The sequence below is a fragment of the Penicillium macrosclerotiorum genome (assembly GCF_028827735.1).
Source record: "Penicillium macrosclerotiorum strain IBT 26536 chromosome Unknown utg000007l_segment0_segment0, whole genome shotgun sequence".
NCBI classification, from domain to species: domain Eukaryota; kingdom Fungi; phylum Ascomycota; class Eurotiomycetes; order Eurotiales; family Aspergillaceae; genus Penicillium; species Penicillium macrosclerotiorum.
This window is the reverse complement of record NW_026643086.1, coordinates 929,515-949,863: the sequence shown is the minus strand read 5'-3', so window position 1 is coordinate 949,863 and position 20,349 is coordinate 929,515. Positions and strand designations below refer to the sequence as shown.

Sequence of the window (20,349 nt, the reverse complement as noted above, 5' to 3'; positions counted from 1 at the left end):
AAGGGGAGGAATTGCCTCTCGCCCTCGAACTATGCCATGGCCCATTGATGTGATCCATCGTCTGCCCGTGAACAAGGGGTGCATAGGCCATTTTATTTGAATTTTTGCTGTGTTATGCGGTGGTCCTTGTTTTCGTTCCCGCTTTGGTCTTGCTGCCGGGATTTCATGTATCACCATCGCTCCGTGGCGGATGCGCCCCCTGGGTTAGCGGACAAGGCACTTACCGTGTCCCCGGCTCCGAGGTCAATGGACCGGGGGCAAAGCGCGCCTTTGCTGATTTTCCACATTCTCACCCGCATTACTAGTTTCGTGACCGTGGTTTCTGGTGGTCTGTTGGTGCATAAGGTCAAAATGCAGTTGTACTGGTGGAAATCCCAGGTTCCGATCGTGGTTCCTCGTATATAGTAGGCCATGCCAAATATCACAATATCGCAATATCGCAATATCACGAATATCACGAATATCACAAGACTCGGGCCCCTTCTAGCTTTCCGCGCTGCAGCAGCTACAACCATGCTATAGCTCGAGCATCATGCCCTGATTGAAGCTGGGACTCTGTCACGCGCGACAGTATGAATGGGATCAATGGGATCAATGGACTGCATCGTTGCAGGTGCACTAGACTAAGAGCTGGCTAAGTACTGGACCTGCGGATCATCCGTGTCCCAAGTGGATTCGGTGGATTCGGTGGATTCGGAGCCCATCGTGGCCCTGGATCTGTCTGGACACGCGGGGACGAAGCTCATTGCCTCACCCCCTCTTTTTGGTCCAGCTCGTTTTCCACTTGCGAAGCGCCATTCTCGCTGTCATCCCGCCACCCCCGCCGAAGCTTGCGGGAGCTTCCCATCCCCGCCCCCATCCAAACTTCTTCCCCGAAACTTAGCCTCTTCCCCCTTCCCCTCCCGCCCCTGAACATATCCTGTTTACTCCCCTTCCCACCCCCTGGATTGCCACACCGACTAAGAGTCACCTTGCACAACCGCGCAATGCAGCACTGGTGAACATCGTTCTCGTCCGCTTGAACCTGCGTCCGGTCCAGGTACCACAGCTCCCCCTACCCGCGACGAGAGCCAGTCGGAACGGCGAGCGGTGGTTGGGGCGGGACCGCGACGGGGTTAAATATAGTCGCCGGTCAACCAGGCCCGCGACAGAGCTCCTCGTCGCCTCTTTTCGTCTCCTATTCTTGCGTTTTCAGTTCGCTCTCATTGACTGCGCTTGGTTGGGGTGGAGGGAAAATTCCTCCGCTTGCTCCCGGGTTGTTTTGGGCTCGTGTTGTGAGGGACTCGCGGCGCGATGGAGTCCGAGCGGGGTGCGGTCTACTGCACGGTGGGACATCTCCCCCTTCCCTTCTTGCTCGATACGGATGAGATACCGGAAGGAAAAGAGGGCGGCACGCTAATGGAAATGGATTCTTACTAGCTCCTGTTGAGCGACCACTACCTGCCTGGTAAGCAATTGGCCCTGTCGCCGCCGCCGAGTCTTATTTCTAAGCGTTGATCCATAGGGGCTATGGTCCTGGCGCATTCTCTGCGCGACAATGGCACAAGAGCGAGATTGATCGCCCTCTTTACACCAGACCGATTACAGGCAGCCACCATCAATGAGCTACGGGTAGGTTCCTGATCCCAATGACCAATGCTCGTCCACCTGGTAGCAGTCGAGAAACCTAATCTGTTTGGCATTCGTTCCGGAAGACCGTTTACGATGAGCTGATCCCGGTGATATCCGTGGTCAACGACACACCCGCCAATCTATGGCTCATGGACCGACCGGACTTGATCGCCACATTCACGAAAATCGAGCTGTGGCGTCTCACGCAGTTCGACCGCGTCGTCTATATCGATTGCGACGTAGTCGCCCTGCGAGCTCCCGATGAGCTCCTGTCCCTGGAGGCGGACTTTGCTGCCGCACCAGATGTGGGCTGGCCGGACTGTTTCAATAGCGGAGTCATGGTGTTACGGCCGAACATGCAGGATTACTATGCTCTGAAGGCACTCGCCACGCGAGGCATCAGCTTCGATGGCGCGGACCAGGGCCTCCTCAATATGCATTTTCGGGACTGGCATCGGCTCAGCTTTACTTACAATTGTACCCCGAGTGCCAACTACCAGTACATCCCGGCATACAAGCATTTCCAGAGCACGATTTCTCTCATCCATTTCATTGGCTCGCAGAAGCCGTGGAACTTGCCGAGGCAGGTTGTACCGCTGGAATCCCCTTACAATCAGCTCCTGGGCATGTGGTGGGCGATTTATGACAAACACTACCGTCCGCCGTTCGTAAGTTCTTTTCGTTGTCCTGTCTTAACCTTTGATCCCAAAAGTGGGAGAAAACGCTAACAGATAATTTGTGCAGGTCTCTATTTCCCAGCCTAGTAGCGGTCTCCCACCATCTCAGCCTCAAGCCTCTCAAGACGTCTCCACCGCTGAATATATTCAAACGGTAGCTCCTAGTCATCCAGAGTGGACTGCTTCCACGAGGGAAACCCAGAAAGCTTTCCAGGAGGAGCAGTGGCCCACACGCCACCATATTGAATATGCTAAAGAGAGCGCTCCGGATAGTTACTTCCAAGAGGCAATTCAGTCCCAAGAGGAAGCACCCGCGTTCTTTTCGGTACATCACCAGACTGAGCATCCCCCTTGGAATGACCACATGGAACACCATGTGGAGAGTCATCATGACCACCCTCCAGCACCTCCTGCTGCCACGGCCTCATATTCGGAAATGCCTGTACTGAGTGCAGTACCCCAGTATGTGCGCGGAGAAGAGCACGTGTCGACATATGTCCCGCCTGTGTCTTATGCCCCGATGCCGGTGTTTGAAGCTCAGCCTCCTGCGAGCCTACCAGAGCCTCCTCAAGAACATCATGGCCCACAGTCCGCGGGTTTCGAGAGCCACATCCACGAGCCAAAATCCGCAGCACCAGAACTCTCACCGAAAGTCACTGAAACATATCAGCCGCCTCCATCAGAGCCGGAGCCAGAGATTCCATCCTTCGAAGCACCAAAGGCGGAATGGGATGCCTCACGGTAAGAATTTTTAACAGTTGATTCTAAACTAAATCTTCGGAGAGTGACTTTGCTTATACTTTACAGTGAGCCACCACCCTTGAATTCTAAGCCCGAGGGTATTAGCTTGCAGCAAAAGACCTATACAATGTCAGAAGACATCAATTTGTTCCAACCACCCCCAGCATACCCCGAAGCCCCGAAAAACATGTACTACCAAGTCCCCACGACAAAACCAGAACCGGAAAAGCTTACCCAGGTCTTCCCCTGGGAGAGCCGCGCCGCCAAGCCCACGCGTGTATTTGCTCACGAGCAGCCCGCTCCTTCCCACTCGTCACCCGAGCAGGTTGGGTCAATTCAGCCGACCAGCTCAAGTCCTCCCTGGGAAACATCTTCACCGAAGACACAAGCGTACGAGCCATCTGCGGACTCCTGGGAAACATATACCCGCTCCAATGCCTGGGATGAGGACCCAGATATCCAGCGTTACATCGAGTCTATCCAACAAGCTCGTCGCGCCAGAACACAGGTGATCTCTGGATCTAGCCACCATCAGTCCTCCAGCATCAGCACGGACACTAGCCAGCAAACATTCTCTTCTGCCACTACGGCCACAACCGGGTACCCGCTGGGAGGACACCGACCCAGCATCAAGTTGACGGACTTCCCCACCGAAGTCGAGCGTCCGAGTCTGCCTGTGACGCCGGCGCCCATCCATCGCCAACCAAGGGCTAGCACGGACGAAGACAACGAAGCCTTCGGAGCAACGGGCCTTCCTATTGCCGAGGGCGTCCCGAACCAGGAGGACTGGGTGGGTGTCACGGTTGATGCGTTTTCACAAGTCCTCCGAGCAACATACTTATTATGGCGGTCTACAGAATCCTCTGGCACGCCTCGAAGAGCTGTGCCGCCGGCAGTCCGAGGTTTTGGAGCATCCAGCACGTTTAGTTAACCTGCTCTCTGCTCTGGCAAATGCGCCATCTTCCCATCCTGGGCAGGATACAACTTCTTTCACTTCTGCTAATGACCGTGATTCGTAAGGCAGTAAAATAGTTGCAATACGCCCATGCGGGGAGATCGCAGTCTTAAAATATTTTCCCGATTGGCAATGATTTTATCCCCTTTATTCTGTCTTGGTGATGAATCTAGCAACTCTCATCTTTGCGTCTCATCTATTGCACCGTTCTCGTCTGATTTCCCCCTTTACTTCTGTTCCAGATATTTGCATGTTGCGCATGTCTATGTTCCGATTTTGTATATTGCATCTTGCATGAGCTCCAAACTGCATGTCGCTTTTTGTCGCCCTTTTCATGTTTTGCATTCTTTTTTTTTTGATAAAAAAAGATGGACTCCTAATGCTTCCTGATCCTTTGTCCAGAATTCTGCATTATGATACTATTTGCCTTATAGCATCCTACGAGCTTCCACTCTTTTTTGTTTTTGTTTATTTTTTTTTGTTCCATTTACGTCCAAGTAATCATAATGCGGGGATCTGCGAATCTCCCGACTTCAATGCCGAGTGTGCTGCGAACTGGTCGTCCTAGATCCTAGCAGAACACCTGTTCGGGCTGATTAGGGTATTAGTGACCTGCCTTTTTCGGAGCGACTAGCGACTAGTCAGGGGGCGCGCGCCCGCACTCGACATGCAGGTGTTCCGAGCACCAATGAAAACCCCGGGGAAGATCAGGGAAAGGCCACGCTTATCGGCGCCTAAACAACCTAAAATTGCAGACAACCCGGTGAGTGAAAAGAGGCGTTTCCCGATCACCCGCTACGCGTAGTCAATGCCAACGACCAGAAATCTCGGAATTACTCATCGGTGAGGTAGACTCGGCGCTGGTCCGTCGCCTCAACGAAACCCTATACTATTTAACTGGGGGTTTGAGGTTCGAGGAGATTTTCGTGGGAGGTCTCGTGACCTCGGCCGAACAAACCCTAAAGTCAAACTTTGAAAAGTCAAAATGTTTGATTTCTTGAAGGCTGTATTTTGTTCCATAGAACGCGTCGGTTCTAGGTTTTTCAGCTGGAAAAATTCTAGAAAATTTCCCCTTTGGCTGTTATCTTTCGGATTTTTTGTTGAGGAAGCCGTAGCGAGAGGAAGAATATACAGCCGTGGTGATTTTCTATCAAAAATGGGTCCTGAAATTGAAGAATTCGGATCGCCACGTTTGCTGATCCACCTCGCGTGGACAAGAAGAGCACACAAACGAGGAATTTGAAATTCCAAACGGTTGAAAACCACGTGGAGACTCCGGGGAGACAACCTCGTCCTCCGTACGAGATCCTAGGGAAAGCCTCGATTCCCGCCCACTTGTCTTGGTTGAGACACGATCCCACCACGTTCTATGGGAGCCTGATTTGCTCTCTCTGGCGCTGTTGCCCCTCATTCCCCTCACGCCCCATCATCATACGACCACTTCGGGACTACGGCGCGGTGCAGAGTAGTATTGGAGGCGCGGCTGGCAAAGCTTGGAGCGCCACAGCTTGGGCTCACTATGCGATGAACCAGAACAATTAGTCACGGCGAGGGCGTTCCGTGGCCTCGATTGGCCAACCGTCCGATTGTCGGCCCGAGTGATAGATAATAGAGCCAATGACAAGGGCCACGGAATGTTCGGCGGGTCTTCCATGGGACGTTCGGTGCAGAGTTGGCGCAAGTTCGCCTCCCACGGGGCAAAATCGGCAGCGTGGAGAATGGAGCATACCGAAACTCAAAATGGCAGGCTGGCAGAGATTCTGTTATTAATGAAATACCCCAGGGTCCCGTCTTCTTCCTCGTCCCCCCGGCTCTAGTCTGTCTTTCTCTTTTCTCATCTCAATTGCTGGTGCTTGTAGAGCAGAAACTTGTTTGTTTGAACGCCTCGTTTCTATCCGTCGCTCTCTCAGTCCGCCCTTGGGTGCGGCTTATTCTGTCCCTTTTTATATATACACACCCCCGTTGAGATTCAGCCACAATGGAGGCCGTTACGCCCCAGCCGCCCGCTTACGAGAACGACAAGATCGCGGAGAACAAGTATGAGCCAACTTTCGAGGAAGAGCATGGAAACCTGAAGCAGGGCGAGGTCTCGGATGCCTTCGGTAACGAGGAGTACGCCGAGATTAAGTATAAGACGCTGAAGTGGTGGCAATGCGGTCTGCTCATGATTTGCGAGTCCGTCTCGCTGGGTGTTTTGTCGCTGCCCTCAGCTGTGGCTACATTGGGCTTGGTGCCGTAAGTTCTTAGATCTATATCCATTCTTTATACACCTGCCTACGAGACCAGTCACACTAACGAGTCTTTTTCGTGGGTCTATAGTGGTGTCATTCTCATCGTGGGCCTGGGTCTCCTCGCCACGTACACTGGATATAACATTGGGTTGATGCGTGAGCGCTATCCTCACATTCAGAACCTGGGTGATGCCGGTGAGATCCTGCTGGGTCGTTTTGGCCGCGAGCTTTTCGGCACCGGCCAGTTTCTGTTCTGCATCTTCGTCATGGGTAGCCACATCCTGACCTTCCGCGTCATGATGAACACAATTACCAACCACGGCACCTGCTCCATCGTCTTCAGTCTGGTTGGCATGATCATCTCGCTGGCCCTGTCTATCCCGCGAACCATGCGCGGCATGACCTGGATCTCCTTCGCTTCCTTCCTCTCCATCTTCACTGCGGTCCTGATTACCATGATTTCCGTCGGCGTTGAGGAACATCCCGGCCGGATTATTGAGGCCACTGTCGATAACACCCTGTACACCGCATTCCAGGCTGTCTCCAATATCGTCTTCGCCTACTGCGCCCACGTTGCCTTCTTCGGCCTGATCGCCGAGATGGAGACTCCCAAGGACTTCAAGAAATCGCTCTTCATGCTTCAGAGCTTCGAAATCTGCCTGTACCTTACTGCCGGTGTGGTTATTTATTACTATGTTGGCAAGGACGTCGACTCGCCCGCCCTGACCTCCGCCGGCCCGATCATGAAGAAGGTCGCATACGGCATCGCCATCCCCACCATCGTCGGCGCCGGTGTCGTCAACGGCCATATCGGCTTGAAGTACATTTACTTCCGCATCTGCCACAAGTCTGACCTGATGCACCAGCGCAACTGGAAGTCCATCGGCCTGTGGCTTGCGCTCGGAGTGTCCTGCTGGATCGTCGCCTGGATCATCGCCGAGGCCATTCCCGTGTTCAGCGACCTGAACAGCCTGATCAGCGCTCTGTTCGCCAGCTGGTTCAGCTACGGCCTCAGCGGTATCTACTGGCTGCACCTCAACAAGGGCCAGTGGTTCGCCAGCCCACGCAAGATCGCGTTGACCGTGCTCAACATCGCCATCGCCCTGTTTGGTCTGGCTCTGTGCGTTCTTGGCTTGTATGCTTCCGGAACCGCGATCCACAACGATACCAGCAGTGCCAGCTTTAGCTGTGCTAACACTGACACCTAAAGGTGTGGATATCTTGATGTATATATATATATATTTGACGGTTTTTATTTCATGTATGATTTTGCATTTGCATATATATAGCTTTGTTTTGCACGGGGTTCGGTTTCGGATAGAAGCTAGACATTTTTCAAGACTGATTACTGGTTAATCAAGCTTCATTTACCTACAACTACATCATTTTTGTAAAGGATCTAGTAATCTCCCAGTTATAAAGACAGTCCCTAGGCAAATACGTATTTCCAATATACACTTAGGTACAGACCTATCCTGGTATATTCTTTCTCGTCTGCAAGATTGTATCTGGCTTATATGTGGCCTACTACCCAGACTAAATTATGTCTCCAGCCTTGCCAATCAAATTCTGACAGATGATATATATGATAGAGATTTATTTACTGCGTGAAATCTAGAACTAAATCTAGTTATATTATAGGGGTATAATGCTAGAAACAACCAACACCAGCGACACATGTGGTATTACTTAATAAGATCATCCCTTACCCAAACAGAGTCCTCACTCTCGAACATTGGCTTAGAATCCAACTCGGGGGCCCCCCGAGCATACCAATTATCCTGGGAACTAGGTAATTCTGCTGGATTTTGTGATCTGGCATTTTGTGAAAATGCGTCAACTCGTCCGAATTGGTCGCGCGACGCTTTCGCCGTCGCATAATAACAAGACCAATTAAAAAGATCGTCAAAACTGCCGCTGTTCCCGCGCCAATGCCAATGCCTGCCTTCGCACCTAATGATAGGCCCGAAGAGCCAGTTTCACCAGACGGTGAACTAGCATAAGTATTTCCGTGAGAGGACTGGCTAGAAGAAGCAGTCCTGCTAGAACTGGCCGTCGATTCAGTCGCTGTAGCCACTGCGCCAATTCCATCGCTGGCCTTCCACCGGACTTCGATACCATATGCGTTCCAGCCCGCTGCACCGCCGGTCATGCGGCCTGATGCCATGATAGTCGCGTCACCGCTGGTGTATAGATAGGGATAGGTTGTCTCTGTCACGGGCACAGTCCACTGACAGACTTCCGTATCATACCAGGATTCCCAAGGCCCATTGGTCCAACTCTCGCTCGCTGTGCGTGTAGAAAATGTCCAGCTGCTCGCTCTAGAAGAAGTTTCATTTCCCATGTAAGCTGATGCATGAGAGTCATTGTCGGGGGACCCGGAACGCTGGTAGATAGACTTACGGGTATACTGGACAGCAAGTACCCCTCGTTTCCGCTGTGCCTCCGGTGCTAGTAGTGGTGTTGTATGCCATTATCCATCCGCTAGGGCATATTCCGGGCGAGTAGTATGATTTTGGAGCCCAGCCGGATGGCAAACATTCGGCGGTATTGATTGGGCCTAAGTTCATCCAAGTTGATGAATTAGACATGGCGGCCCATAGATTAGTTAAACATTCGCTTGGCGGGGTGAATGTAGTTGTCAAAGGGAGCGGAGCTGTTCTTGTAGTCGTGGTGGCATCATTTGTGCTGGTTTGAGTGACAACGAGTACAGTAGTGCTATCCGCTGTAGACCCGGTTGTTGTCTCGCCGGTAGTGGCCTGCGCAGAAGCCATAGGTCTTCCTCGTGAATTGAATTGGCTGCCGAAGATTGGATAGGAAGATCATAATCCGTAGAGGATTATAGAGGATTAAGAATAGCGGAAACCTGACTTGAGAAAGGGGAGGGGGAGTTCGCGTGTAAAGGATCAAATACAGATGACAACCCTGGGCTGTGTACGAATATCCATGTCAATCACCTTTCCCAAGTAAGTATTATTAGCGAAAAAGAAATTAGCGCATGCAGGTAAGCTACGGGGGCAAATCATCTAGTGCAAGACTCAATGCCCGATCTCTGCAACCCCTGAAGACCCGATTCTTGATGAAGAGATACTCTTTTCGAAGTACATAGTTTTTAAAAAGGTGCCCTTTTTCCCTCCCAAAGACTCCATGGATATCGGTAAAGTATACACACACACAACATTACAGACACTCAAAAAGTTTAGAACCGGGCTGCAAAGCGCGTGTTATGGGATGGGTGTCTCTTGGCCCCCGCAAGATCAAATTTGGCCCCAATTCGTGTAGTTGGTTCCTTGCATTAGTGAGTGGGACGCCTGAGCTTGGTAAATATCATTGTGACCAACTTGATAGACCCACCGGCTGAACCCTGCCGAGCCCCAAAGAAAGGATTTCGACCAAGCTTCTACGAGAAAATCAAATCAACAACTAAAACCCATACAGCAGCTTCCTGGAATTTTCGTATCCATATAGCTTTTGAGTCACCATGAGTTGCATACATGTCCTGCATAGTCACCAAAAAAGCTTCAGGGCTCTGCATTTCATTTTGCAGATGTTCCATTCAGAGATGCTGGATGACAAATGAGAAGACTACTACTTAGATGCACATGATATTTAATGAACTTTAGTACCGGGTAGTGTATCTTTAAACTTCCTACTAAGACGATAGGTCTACGTGAAATATGTGAAATAAGTGTTCGTCAATTTACTCGGAGAAAAGGCACCCGCGAGTGGAGTAAGCATAATCCGGACGATTCGATCTTGCCGCCATTACAAAACTCCCCCCTCAACTTATACCTAGATTGTTGAAGCACAAGGCCTTTCCACTAGTTGCTGCTAGCGGCTCGTGAGGACCAGTCTGGCTCTGTATACAAAAAGCAGGAGATACCGAGTTCATGACATACGAGCCTTGATGGCCCCGTCGAGATAGTCCACTCTGAATCATTCTCGAATTGATACCAAATTGTAACTATAACTGGAGAATAGGATCTGATAGTAAAGTATGTGACAGAGAAAGAGCCACCGTCCTGTGCGCCGAATCGACAATCGTCAAGGAGAATTGCTGGGGCTGGATGGTGCGTATGAGAGGGAAATTAATTGGGCAAGGTAATGTGGCCTCATCAAAGCTGAAAATGGCGAGGTCAATGCCACAGCCCGTAGAAGTTAGACCTCAAAGTGCACGATCCCAATGGTGACAAAGCTTCTACTATTATATCTGACCAAGGAATTGTGTATTGGTGAGCCCCGCGGCATCTTTGGTTCTTTGTTTATGCATAGAACTTGATAAAAATATGCAGTTGATTCAATCGCTAAAAATAAGAACAAAAAGCTCGCTGCGTCTAAAATGAAGAGGATATCACGTTCTAATACCTCAAAACGCTAAAATGTATGCCAAAATCAGTCAAAAACTGATTGGGGTCTTGGAGACAAGGGCGCAATAGGTGAAACCAGGTCTCGCTGAAAATATCCGGCCGGCAATGAATTGACGAAAGCAGGAGCAGAAGCCTTGGGGCACAGAGTATCAGTCTAGTACTTTTTGGTTTTTAGTCTAGAAAAAGCCGGCTCATGGTGACTCTATTCGTCACCAAGACGTTTCCCACGGACGGAATAGAAGTGCGTCTGTTTGATGTGACTGGCCTTCCCGGTTCTTTCGTCAAAGAGGCTGAAGCCATGATTGGCAGCATTAGGAGGAGTGTAAACTGGAAAAGACATCAATAAATAAACTTCCTGTTACTGAGCACTAGATTTTGTCTCTGAAAATGTTTGACTCACGATGTAGAGAGATGGCAAAATTGTCGGGGTCGGGATTGGAGATTCGATGAAGGCCAAGCTGGACAAGGAAGTTAGTAAACTGAGTATGAAAATGTTGAAGATTTTGATGAACCTTATCAGACATGTAAGTGACTTCATTTTCGCCATAAACAGTCTGTCGAGTAATTTTTGGAGGTGATGTCTCTCCAATGGCAATCTTCTCCTTATCTGGCCAGGAATATAGGGTTTCTTGGAGCTTTCCCTTGAGGATCTGGAAAAATGGTTAGATCGTGTACCTAGGCCAATCTAACAGTCTCTCGATTCTGAATATTCTGAATGATAGGGAGTCACCTTCATCACACAATGCGCGTTGGCGTGATCGTGAATCGCACTTCCTTTTCCGGGACTCCAAACAAGAATCAACTAGTTGTTAGGTTAGCAAAGACGAAATACAAGAAAATGTTACACCAAAAGACATGTATTGACCAGGCTGTCATGGATGGGCAACCTGGCGTTATAGGAAGAAAACATCCAACCGAAAGATTGACTTACTAAATTACTTTTGCCATTTCCCTCGTCGATTAAGTTTCTTGTATACCCCCTACTAGCGTCGCCGAGGGCATACTGATCCCATTCCTTTGAGTCAGAGACATATTTCTCCATAAGCTTCTGAATTATAATGGGGTCAATATCGTCGGAATCAAGGCCAGAGCTTGGGCCGAGAACGGTACTCAAATCCTCCACGAGTTTCTCAAACGCGCCGGGGGTCTTCTCGGCATTGACGGGCGATTCGGATCCAGATTGAAGGAATGGCATGATGGATCCGAGTAATTGAATGAAGCTCGGAGCGTTGGAAAACTGTGTTGGTCATCCAAGCCGGTGAACGTGCAGCTTAGAATCAATAGTTCCCGTTATCGGAATTTGGATCGGATGTCGGGATTGTGAGGCGGAAGGGAAAGAACGGTGGTACTCGTGGGGCTTCTCTTTGTTTTATTTCGCACGCAGACGTTGAAATCTGAGCGGCGACGAGTCACCGGGTCACACGAGTGTCATCCAAGAGCGATTGACCATCCAACGTCTAAATTGCGAGACTAATTATATGATTGAGTGAATACGCGCGTTGGAACTTTGACTGGTTGTCACTGGTTTGGTTCCCGCCGCTTCGGCGATAAGCGATAAGAAAAGAGGAATACTGTCGCCTAAGGCCAACATATTCACACCTTAGACAACAGGCAAAAAATGACATAGTTAGCTTGATGCCTGAGGCTAGCACCCCGCCCTGACTAAGAACGAGTGCCACAATTCAAAGATTGTGCCTCCGTCAATTCATCTCGACGCAGCGAGTTTGTTCTGGCAACTAGCGAGGGAAACGCACACTGAAACGCGTTCCCTGTGTTCAAGTATTTGAAAACATCCTTTATAACGAGACCAACGATTCTGTTTTCCAGCCGCCAAAATGTCGACCACCATTGACAAGGTTAGTGCGCGAGGTCAATTCGACTCGTCCAAGCCAAAGGCGCATCAAGAATAATGACTGATAAATGTATATACGGATTTAGATCAAGGAGATTGAGTCCGAGATGGCTCGGACTCAGAAGAACAAGAATACCTCCTTCCATTTGGGTACGACGATTTTCGAACGAAGGATTATTGGGACGGATTACAGGGCTGACAATCGGACCAGGACAATTGAAGGCTAAGCTTGCTAAGCTCAAGCGAGAGCTGTTGACTCCATCCGGAGGCGGCGGAGGCGGTGGTGGTAAGTGGGATAACATGGTGGAAGAGCGTTTTGAACCTTCTGACTCGGAACTAATCTTGACGTCTTTCAGCCGGTTTCGATGTTGCTCGTACTGGTGTTGCCAGTGTGTAAGTTGACCCCGTGAAACTATTGCACGACACGAAATACTAATTGTGCACATAGTGGCTTTATTGGTTTCCCCTCCGTTGGCAAGAGTACACTGATGAGCAAATTGACCGGCCAACATTCGGAAGGTTGGTTTTTGTTCACGACTTGTAACTGGCATAAGTCTCGGTTCTGACCCTTTTTTATAGCTGCCGCCTACGAGTTTACGACCCTTACGACTGTTCCTGGACAAGTCATATACAATGGTGCCAAAATTCAGATTCTGGATCTTCCTGGTATCATTCAAGGTGCCAAGGATGGTAAGGGTCGTGGTCGTCAGGTCATTGCAGTGGCTAAAACTTGCCATCTTATTTTCATTGTTCTTGATGTGAACAAGCCACTGGTTGACAAGAAAGTTATCGAAAACGAACTGGAGGGCTTTGGCATTCGCATCAACAAATCTCCTCCCAACATTGTGTTCCGGAAGAAGGACAAGGGCGGTATTGCTATCACCAGCACCGTCCCTCTGAACAACATTTCTCATGAGGTCAGGATCTTATTTGTTCGGCGGTTGAAATTCTTGCTAACATGAAATAAAGGAAATCAAAGCAGTGATGAACGAGTACAAGATCTCGTCTGCTGATATTTCTATCCGGTGCGACGCGACCATTGATGATCTGATTGATGTTTTGGAGGCAAAGAGCCGAAGTTACATTCCTGTCGTATACGCACTCAACAAGATTGATGCCATTTCTATTGAGGAGCTCGATCTTTTGTACCGGATTCCCAACGCCTGTCCCATCAGTTCAGAGCATGGATGGAACATCGATGAGCTCCTGGAGTTGATGTGGGAAAAGCTCAATTTGCGACGAATCTATACCAAACCCAAGGGCAGAGCGCCTGACTATTCAGCCCCTGTTGTCCTTCGTGCTTCGGGATGTACGGTTGAGGACTTCGTAAGGACACCCCGCGAGACCTTCACGCCTAAGGATTCGGTATGCTAACAATTGCTTAAGTGTAATTCCATTCACCGTACCATCAAGGAACAGTTCAAGCATGCGATCGTCTACGGTCGTTCCGTCAAGCACCAGCCGCAGCGAGTCGGCCTCTCTCACGAGCTTGCTGATGAAGATATTGGTGCGTCTCCATTCCGATATTCAATTTCTTATGGTATTTAGGTAGAAAAGAAACTGACCGTTCTGGCTATAGTATCGATTGTGAAGCGATAAAAGATTCAATTTCCACTCTTGACGGTCCCGGCGCTCATGTCAGGAGCGACAAGCCGATCCAAATCGCACTGGGTAAGTGGACAGCGGGTCTGTGCCAGAATGATCTGCTATCCCTTTGTGGCCATGCTGAGAGGTACGGGCATTCTAGGCTACAGCTCCTTGTCAGACTTCATGGAACTTTGTGCGGTTGGATCGCGAGAGTCGCTTCCGCACGGACAACCAAGGTCACCGAATAGGATCTTCAAAAAAGAAAGTCCCAGGATCGGCTATGTTGAGGGGGGAAGCATTGATCGCTGGCCCGTGAACGATCCTCGTTCGGGGTTGCGCATGCACAGCTTGCTTATTGTGATGTTCACTCATACCCTGCGGGTGCCGTTTCTCCTAGTGCAGGGTGACACGGGTCCACGAGGGACTTCGTCCAGTTGGAGACATGGCCAGCAAGTTTTCATGTCGGCGAGTCTCAGGGACAGCACGAGGCGAGGAACTTCGAGCAACTCTTTTTTTTTTTTTTGACTCTTCGGCGGGCCTTGTGGGTGCCAATTTCTTGTTTCCCTTTTCTTCTCGTTATCGGCTCTCTATGGTCTTGAAGCGACCAGTCCATCATCTTATGATTACGCATTATACTTATTGAGGAGGTTCTTTTGTTCTGTTTCGTGTTTATGAGCGTGCTCAAACAGTCACAAAAAAGTTCTAGATTGAGGTCTACATGGCGAATCCAACTATTATTGCATAGGAACAGAGCCCATACACATAACCTCCTTCCCGGATGGTCTTGGGGGAAAAATTAGAAAGCAATGAAATAGTTTCTCACTTGCTTTTTTGTTGCCCAAACGCCTTGCACTTTAATATCGAGCATGCAACCACAAGCCACACTATACCCCTCGACGACCCGACGCCGACGACGCCGCGTTGCGTTGCGGCCTGCATGAAAGGACTGACTTGGGGCCAATGGACCCCCCGGTCTTCCGGTATATTGACCTGCACCAGCAGTATATAGCGCCAGGAGCAGGGCGATATCCTTATCGGTCTCAGATGCCCGGATACCCTGACTGAAGAGATGCATGTATCCCGTGTTGGCAAGTACTGGTTCCAATTGGCGTCTTCCAGCTTTCGCTGCGCTTCTGTCCCGTCCTGCGTCCTGCATCCTTGCTAAGAGACTAGCAGGCTCGCGGGATGTCAGACTGTCTTGCCACATACTGCCATCTTGTCTCTAGCTCTAGCTTCCAATGTAGTCCATCCCTGCCTGACAAGGAGGAGGCTGTCGAGTCAGAACCCCCTCATATCAATCAATTAGTCCGGGCAAGGGCCAGTGACGGCATTTGGCCTGTTTTGGCCAGTTCACCCATTTTCCCCATCCACCAACTACTGCGAACGTCCTCTTTCCACCCCTGGTCAAGCCACCTTGGGGTCTGGCCAGCCCTAGTTTGGGCCAGGGTCTGTTTCCCCTTTGGCTGATCTGCCGCAGACGGTCGACGAAAGGTCGATGACAGACGGTTCTGGGCTCAGCTCCGGTCCAAGCTCCCACGAGACAGTTGATAGCTTCGACACCGGTCCAAAGGCAATTATGGTGTGCACATTGCGTGCAGCAAAGGCCCGCGACCCTCGTGCACTGACCTTACAGCCTCCCCCTAGCCAGCACCGGCCCTGCGTGGTGATTCGGCAACGGTGATCATGACGACGCCCCTCAATTCGGTGGGATGCGTATACCCGCAAGCTCCGCGACCCAGGGTGAATAGCTCCGAAAGAAATGACCCCATCCGATAGGATCTCGGCCGCTTCGCCTGGGCCGGAGAGAGGCGTTGCTAAAATGATAAGTCAACCGAGCAGGGTGCCCATTGTACTGCTGTCCGTGTCCCCTGCTCGGTACCAAAATTTGGATCGGCCAGAGACCAAAAGTACGCCAGAACTGGGGCAGAAGAGGGGCCGCCGCTAGGGGATGCCGCCGTTGCTCGAGCTCTTCTTCCTCTCTGAGAGATCTGCATGTCGCTCCCCGAGGGGATTGACGGGGGACTAATATGCAGTGTGAAAAAAGCGAACACAGAGAAGAGTCCCAAAATGGCAACTGGGATAGGTTCGGGAGTTCCCCTCCCCGTCCCCCCCTTCTTCCCCCCACGAACGATGATGCCATGAAGGATGAAGGAGGGGCACAGAAGGAAGACGAGCGCCTTCGCAACAAGCGGTGAATACCGACTCGGTTGCGTTCACGACGTTTATCTGATCATCTCCACTGGAATGACCGGGTGACTCTCGGTGTACGGGGGGTTCGGTGCCACAACAGGAGGGATGTTCAAGTTATTTTGAAGTCACAGCCCAATAAGGGGGCGACTGAGGCCAGGTTGGGCGCTGTACGGGCGTTTTACGCTGCGGAGACTCGCGGAGAGCCTGGAAGGAGGCGCTAGCGCAGTGGAGAATCGCCCGCAAATCGCCGATCTCGATAGCCCAGGCCTCACGAGGAATGGCGGGTGCACGATCTGGTCCGTCCTTCAGATAACTCGATCGGCAGGATTCCTCGAAACTACTGCATCCCGTACCCTCTCGGGCCCCAGCTCGTGCCATGGAACCTCGGATACGATATGGAACCTGGTGCATGTTCATGAGCCATGGTCCGCGACCCTATACTACTGTAGCTAGCAACTATCGCTCGTGTTAGCCTGTGAGGACCAGGCCCTCTAGCCCAAGAAAACCTTGGTCTCACTCTTAGTCTTTGCTAATTTTTTTCGTCCCTTGTTCTTCAGTAAAAATAGAAGATTGGGGTTCGGCAGGGATTGGCAGAGATTGGGGACGTGCCAACGAACATGTATACCAAGTCTTGTAGCACTGGCACATGTACGATGTATGTTGTACGAAGGACGATATCGGATGCCCTGATGCCCTGATGTACGGCCAACCATCCATAATCCAAATCGCAATCTATACGCATCAGGTGACTGTTCTGACACCAATCCCGGGAGTTGGCAACATGTCTTCGCTCTCGTGGAAGATCCATCAGCCATCCTCGTTGCATTGCATTGCATTAGGCGGGGCTGCAATTTTTCTTCCCCGGAGTTGTGAGCAAGGCACGCACGGCTCATGACTCGAGAATATCTGGCCCACGGGCCCACGGCTTATTAGCTCATGAGAACTCATCACGACTGGAACAGGGCTGGTTCATCTTCAAATTTTAATGAGGCTTTTTTTTCTCTACAGCGCTGTTTAACTCCACTGTGATCGACATCGGGGGGGGATGAGGTTTTTGCACTTCGTATACAGAGGGGAGTATAGTTCCCTTTTCCGGTCTACGGTCTCCTGCATTTTGAGGGTTACCGACTCTGGCTATATGCAGGTTATTACTCTACCAGGCGAGATTGCAAGTTCGATGCAGGAGGACGGTGCATTGTCGATTGGAAATTCCTTGTCGATCAATACCTGAACACGACTCCAGCGATCAGCGTGGTCGCTTGTCAAGGTTTTTTTGCCTTCTCGTTTCTTTTCCGGTGGCGACTCTAGCAGCTGCTTATCCCCTTCCGAACGACCTTGTGTTCCCTGACCAGTCCATTGCCGAGCCTCCAAGGGGGTAAGGGGGTGGAAAGAGGGGAGAGAACGGTTCATGCTCGTACAGTACAAGATGGCCGGTCCCGGAATTTTCATCATTCCATAAAACCTCGCAAAGAGCGCTTGGAGAGGTAGAGAGACAGAAAAGCAATTATGTGGAAGGCCTACCCGGCCATCGGACATCTAGGATTTTGATCCTGACTGGTCTAGTCTTCATTCTTCTTCCGCTCCGACTAGGAAGGCCCGGGATGTGTAATATCGACGAAGCCACGCCAATGGCTTGCGCCATAGATCAGCCGAGATTTCTCCTCCTCTCTTCCTTCCTGCAAGTCGGCATCTTTGCCTTCCATTTCCCTCCATTCCCCTCCATTTCCACCCTCTTGCCTTTTCGGTGAAGTATAGACTTCGAGTATCATGAACTCCCCCCTGTCTCCGCCAAAAGAATGGCGTCAGCCCAGTGGATGCTGATCTGATGCGATTGCCATAACTCTACTGGAAGCTACTTCACCGGGTCGGGGAAGGATATGCGGTGAACAGTTATTTTGTCTTTTCTTTTTCCCCTCATAAGTGATTTGACTGGTGCACGCTAGGTAAAATCCGCCGGCAGCGCGCAGGTTGATTGGCGTTCTGGCCGAATCAGAGCCTTCGGCAGGCCGTCAGCGACGGTTAATCCGCACCCCTGACGGGGTTTGACCGTCAAACAGACTCGAGGTAGCATCTCCGCCATTTCAACAATTTGTCAAGGGCACTCCTGGCTCCATTGTCAGACAGACATTCCACCCCCATTCAGGATTGGGCGTCCCATTACATGTTCCAGAAGAGGGCGTCGGCTCGGTCCCGTCCTGCATCCCAGATCCTTTTTTTGCCCCGGCCGATTTCGCATTGGCTCCCTCGTGGTTCGTGTCGAACAAGCGGGGAGAAAGTTCAGGATTGGAATCCGACCAGCTATCACGCCGCTTCGGATTGATTCATGCTCGCCAATTCCATTTTGAGGGCGGGACGCTAGGATCCCCAACTGGAGAGAGGCCCATCAGTCCGCCGTGATTTGCCGAATATTCTCGTATCGTGGCCCCAGACCACATTCAAATGAATTGATTGATGGCCGGTGGTTATTCCATATCAAATCAGGACCTATAGCGCCATCTGTCTAGTGAAATCAGAGGACAAGACCGAATGAGAGTCCCATCAGCCTGACAGGGCAATTGTCTTCCTTTTTTTTTTCTCTCTTCGTCGCTGTTTCTGCCTCATTAGATCGCTTCTGCCCCAGCCAGAACCGAACCCACCCAGTATAGCTTTTGCCTTTCTACCTTTCTAAATTTGAACAGTGCCATGTCTCCACGGGTGGCCTTGCCTTTCGACGATCTGTGCAGTACGGTCCGGCTCTGTCATTCTTGTTTACTGAAGGTTTCCGGCCCGTCGAGGACCGCAGTGGGTCAGGGTGGAAGTGGAGCCCTACGAAGCAACGAGTCGCAGAAAGCGATGGCTGAGAATGAGTTTAGCGCCCAGCACGCATTGGAGAGTTCCCCCTCTTCGCCGAGATGGCACTTCTGGCCCGTGATAGGACCAGCCCCAGGGACCATGTTCGGACCTTGTATTGAAGTATCGACTTCGTATCGCCGCCAGGCGAATGGGCGCGGGCGATTCGCCCAGATGCGAAGGATCCATGCTGCTCCTCATTTGCCCGTTGTGCCCATTTCACTCTCCCTCTGCCTATTTGCCGAGTTATCCTGCTGCGATGCGTTCGGGATTCTGGACAATGGAACCACGAGAACGCGCGCGCGCGCGAGAAAACAAACTCATCAACTCATCAACCCACATAACAACTAACCCTAGCAACGGACGAACCCGGCCCAACATAAGGATGCAGATCGGCACGTCCTTTAGAGATCCAAACTGGCTTAATCCGGTAGTAGTCCCTTCTGGGTGATAACCACAGCCATACAGGGCAGCACAGGGCAGACCAAGCCGCAAAACTCATACTCATCCGATCTAGGGATTTGCTCTTCCGTGCTCGATGCCACTCCTTTCCCCCCCTCCAATAGTCTGCTATGCAGATGGGGAAGCAGAACGCCAGTGGGGAAAGGGTATACCCAGTCATTCAAAAGAAGCCGGCTTCGAGCTTCTTATTCGCACCCTTTACAATCCCCGAGGCGGTGCACCGTGCCCCCTCCTAGAGACATCACATGGGCCCAGAACTTGGATGCGATATTCTCTTTGGCCGCTTTGGTAAACTGACCGTTGAGACCTTCATTCCAAAAAGGGACAGGATGAAACGATAGTTCAAGGATGACGGAGTCGATGTGAGCACCGCCGCAATTCGCCTTGTCCACTCATGCCACTCATTACTTGCTTCATGGCGCACCCATACTCCATCCCGCCAACCGCCTTACCTCTCCTCCACCCCTCCCTTTCCCTATGGTCTCTCTTCTACCACTCCCACCCCCGGTCCACTTTCCACTATTTGATCAACCTGGCCTATGTCCTCACATCACGGATGTCATGGGGTCGTTCGGCTCGGTGGTCAATTGATCCGCTCTGCGGCCCCCAGTAAATCATCTCCGAATCGCGACTTGATTTTTTTTTCTTTTTGGCCCGTAAACATTGCGTCGGTCTCCGCGGATGATCGCCTCTGCCCCCTCCCATCTATAAGCCTCGGGCGAAAAAGGGTGGATACGGAGTCCGACAAATACCCAGTGTATGCTGAAGGATCCGACAGCCGTCAAAATTGGACCTAGAAACAGGCATGAAATGCATTTTGAAGACGGGCACTAGGGGAGATGAACCA

At 51.0% G+C, this 20,349-nt stretch overlaps 6 protein-coding genes across 6 annotated transcripts; 3 read left to right on the top strand and 3 right to left on the bottom strand.

Moving 5' to 3' along the window:
* Positions 1-1,293: 1,293 nt before the first annotated feature.
* On the top strand, positions 1,294-4,048 carry N7462_007165 (uncharacterized protein; the record flags this gene model as incomplete). The annotated part of the gene is made up of 7 exons (XM_057078883.1): positions 1,294-1,326; positions 1,420-1,447; positions 1,505-1,611; positions 1,695-2,279; positions 2,356-3,029; positions 3,096-3,819; positions 3,887-4,048. 7 exons carry the CDS (start codon positions 1,294-1,296, stop codon positions 4,046-4,048), a joined length of 2,313 nt encoding a protein of 770 aa, XP_056931553.1.
* Positions 4,049-5,962: 1,914 nt separating this feature from the next.
* On the top strand, positions 5,963-7,423 carry N7462_007164 (neutral amino acid permease; the record flags this gene model as incomplete). The annotated part of the gene is made up of 2 exons (XM_057078882.1): positions 5,963-6,219; positions 6,304-7,423. The coding sequence occupies 2 exons, from the start codon at positions 5,963-5,965 to the stop codon at positions 7,421-7,423; spliced, it is 1,377 nt and encodes a 458-aa protein (XP_056931552.1).
* A 497-nt stretch (positions 7,424-7,920) lies between these two features.
* On the bottom strand, positions 7,921-8,989 carry N7462_007163 (uncharacterized protein; the record flags this gene model as incomplete). The annotated part of the gene is made up of 2 exons (XM_057078881.1): positions 7,921-8,536; positions 8,619-8,989. 2 exons carry the CDS (start codon positions 8,987-8,989, stop codon positions 7,921-7,923), a joined length of 987 nt encoding a protein of 328 aa, XP_056931551.1.
* A 1,795-nt stretch (positions 8,990-10,784) lies between these two features.
* Positions 10,785-11,777, bottom strand: N7462_007162 (putative cysteine dioxygenase Cdo1; the record flags this gene model as incomplete). Its single annotated transcript, XM_057078880.1, has 5 exons — positions 10,785-10,909; positions 10,983-11,040; positions 11,095-11,232; positions 11,313-11,384; positions 11,514-11,777. The coding sequence occupies 5 exons, from the start codon at positions 11,775-11,777 to the stop codon at positions 10,785-10,787; spliced, it is 657 nt and encodes a 218-aa protein (XP_056931550.1).
* A 640-nt stretch (positions 11,778-12,417) lies between these two features.
* On the top strand, positions 12,418-14,033 carry N7462_007161 (GTP-binding protein RBG1; the record flags this gene model as incomplete). Its single annotated transcript, XM_057078879.1, has 9 exons — positions 12,418-12,438; positions 12,521-12,584; positions 12,646-12,720; positions 12,791-12,827; positions 12,883-12,953; positions 13,014-13,351; positions 13,404-13,799; positions 13,848-13,941; positions 14,014-14,033. 9 exons carry the CDS (start codon positions 12,418-12,420, stop codon positions 14,031-14,033), a joined length of 1,116 nt encoding a protein of 371 aa, XP_056931549.1.
* Positions 14,034-16,325: 2,292 nt separating this feature from the next.
* On the bottom strand, positions 16,326-16,622 carry N7462_007160 (uncharacterized protein; the record flags this gene model as incomplete). Its single annotated transcript, XM_057078878.1, has 1 exon — positions 16,326-16,622. The coding sequence occupies one exon, from the start codon at positions 16,620-16,622 to the stop codon at positions 16,326-16,328; it is 297 nt and encodes a 98-aa protein (XP_056931548.1).
* Between the last annotated feature and the right edge of the window lie 3,727 nt (positions 16,623-20,349).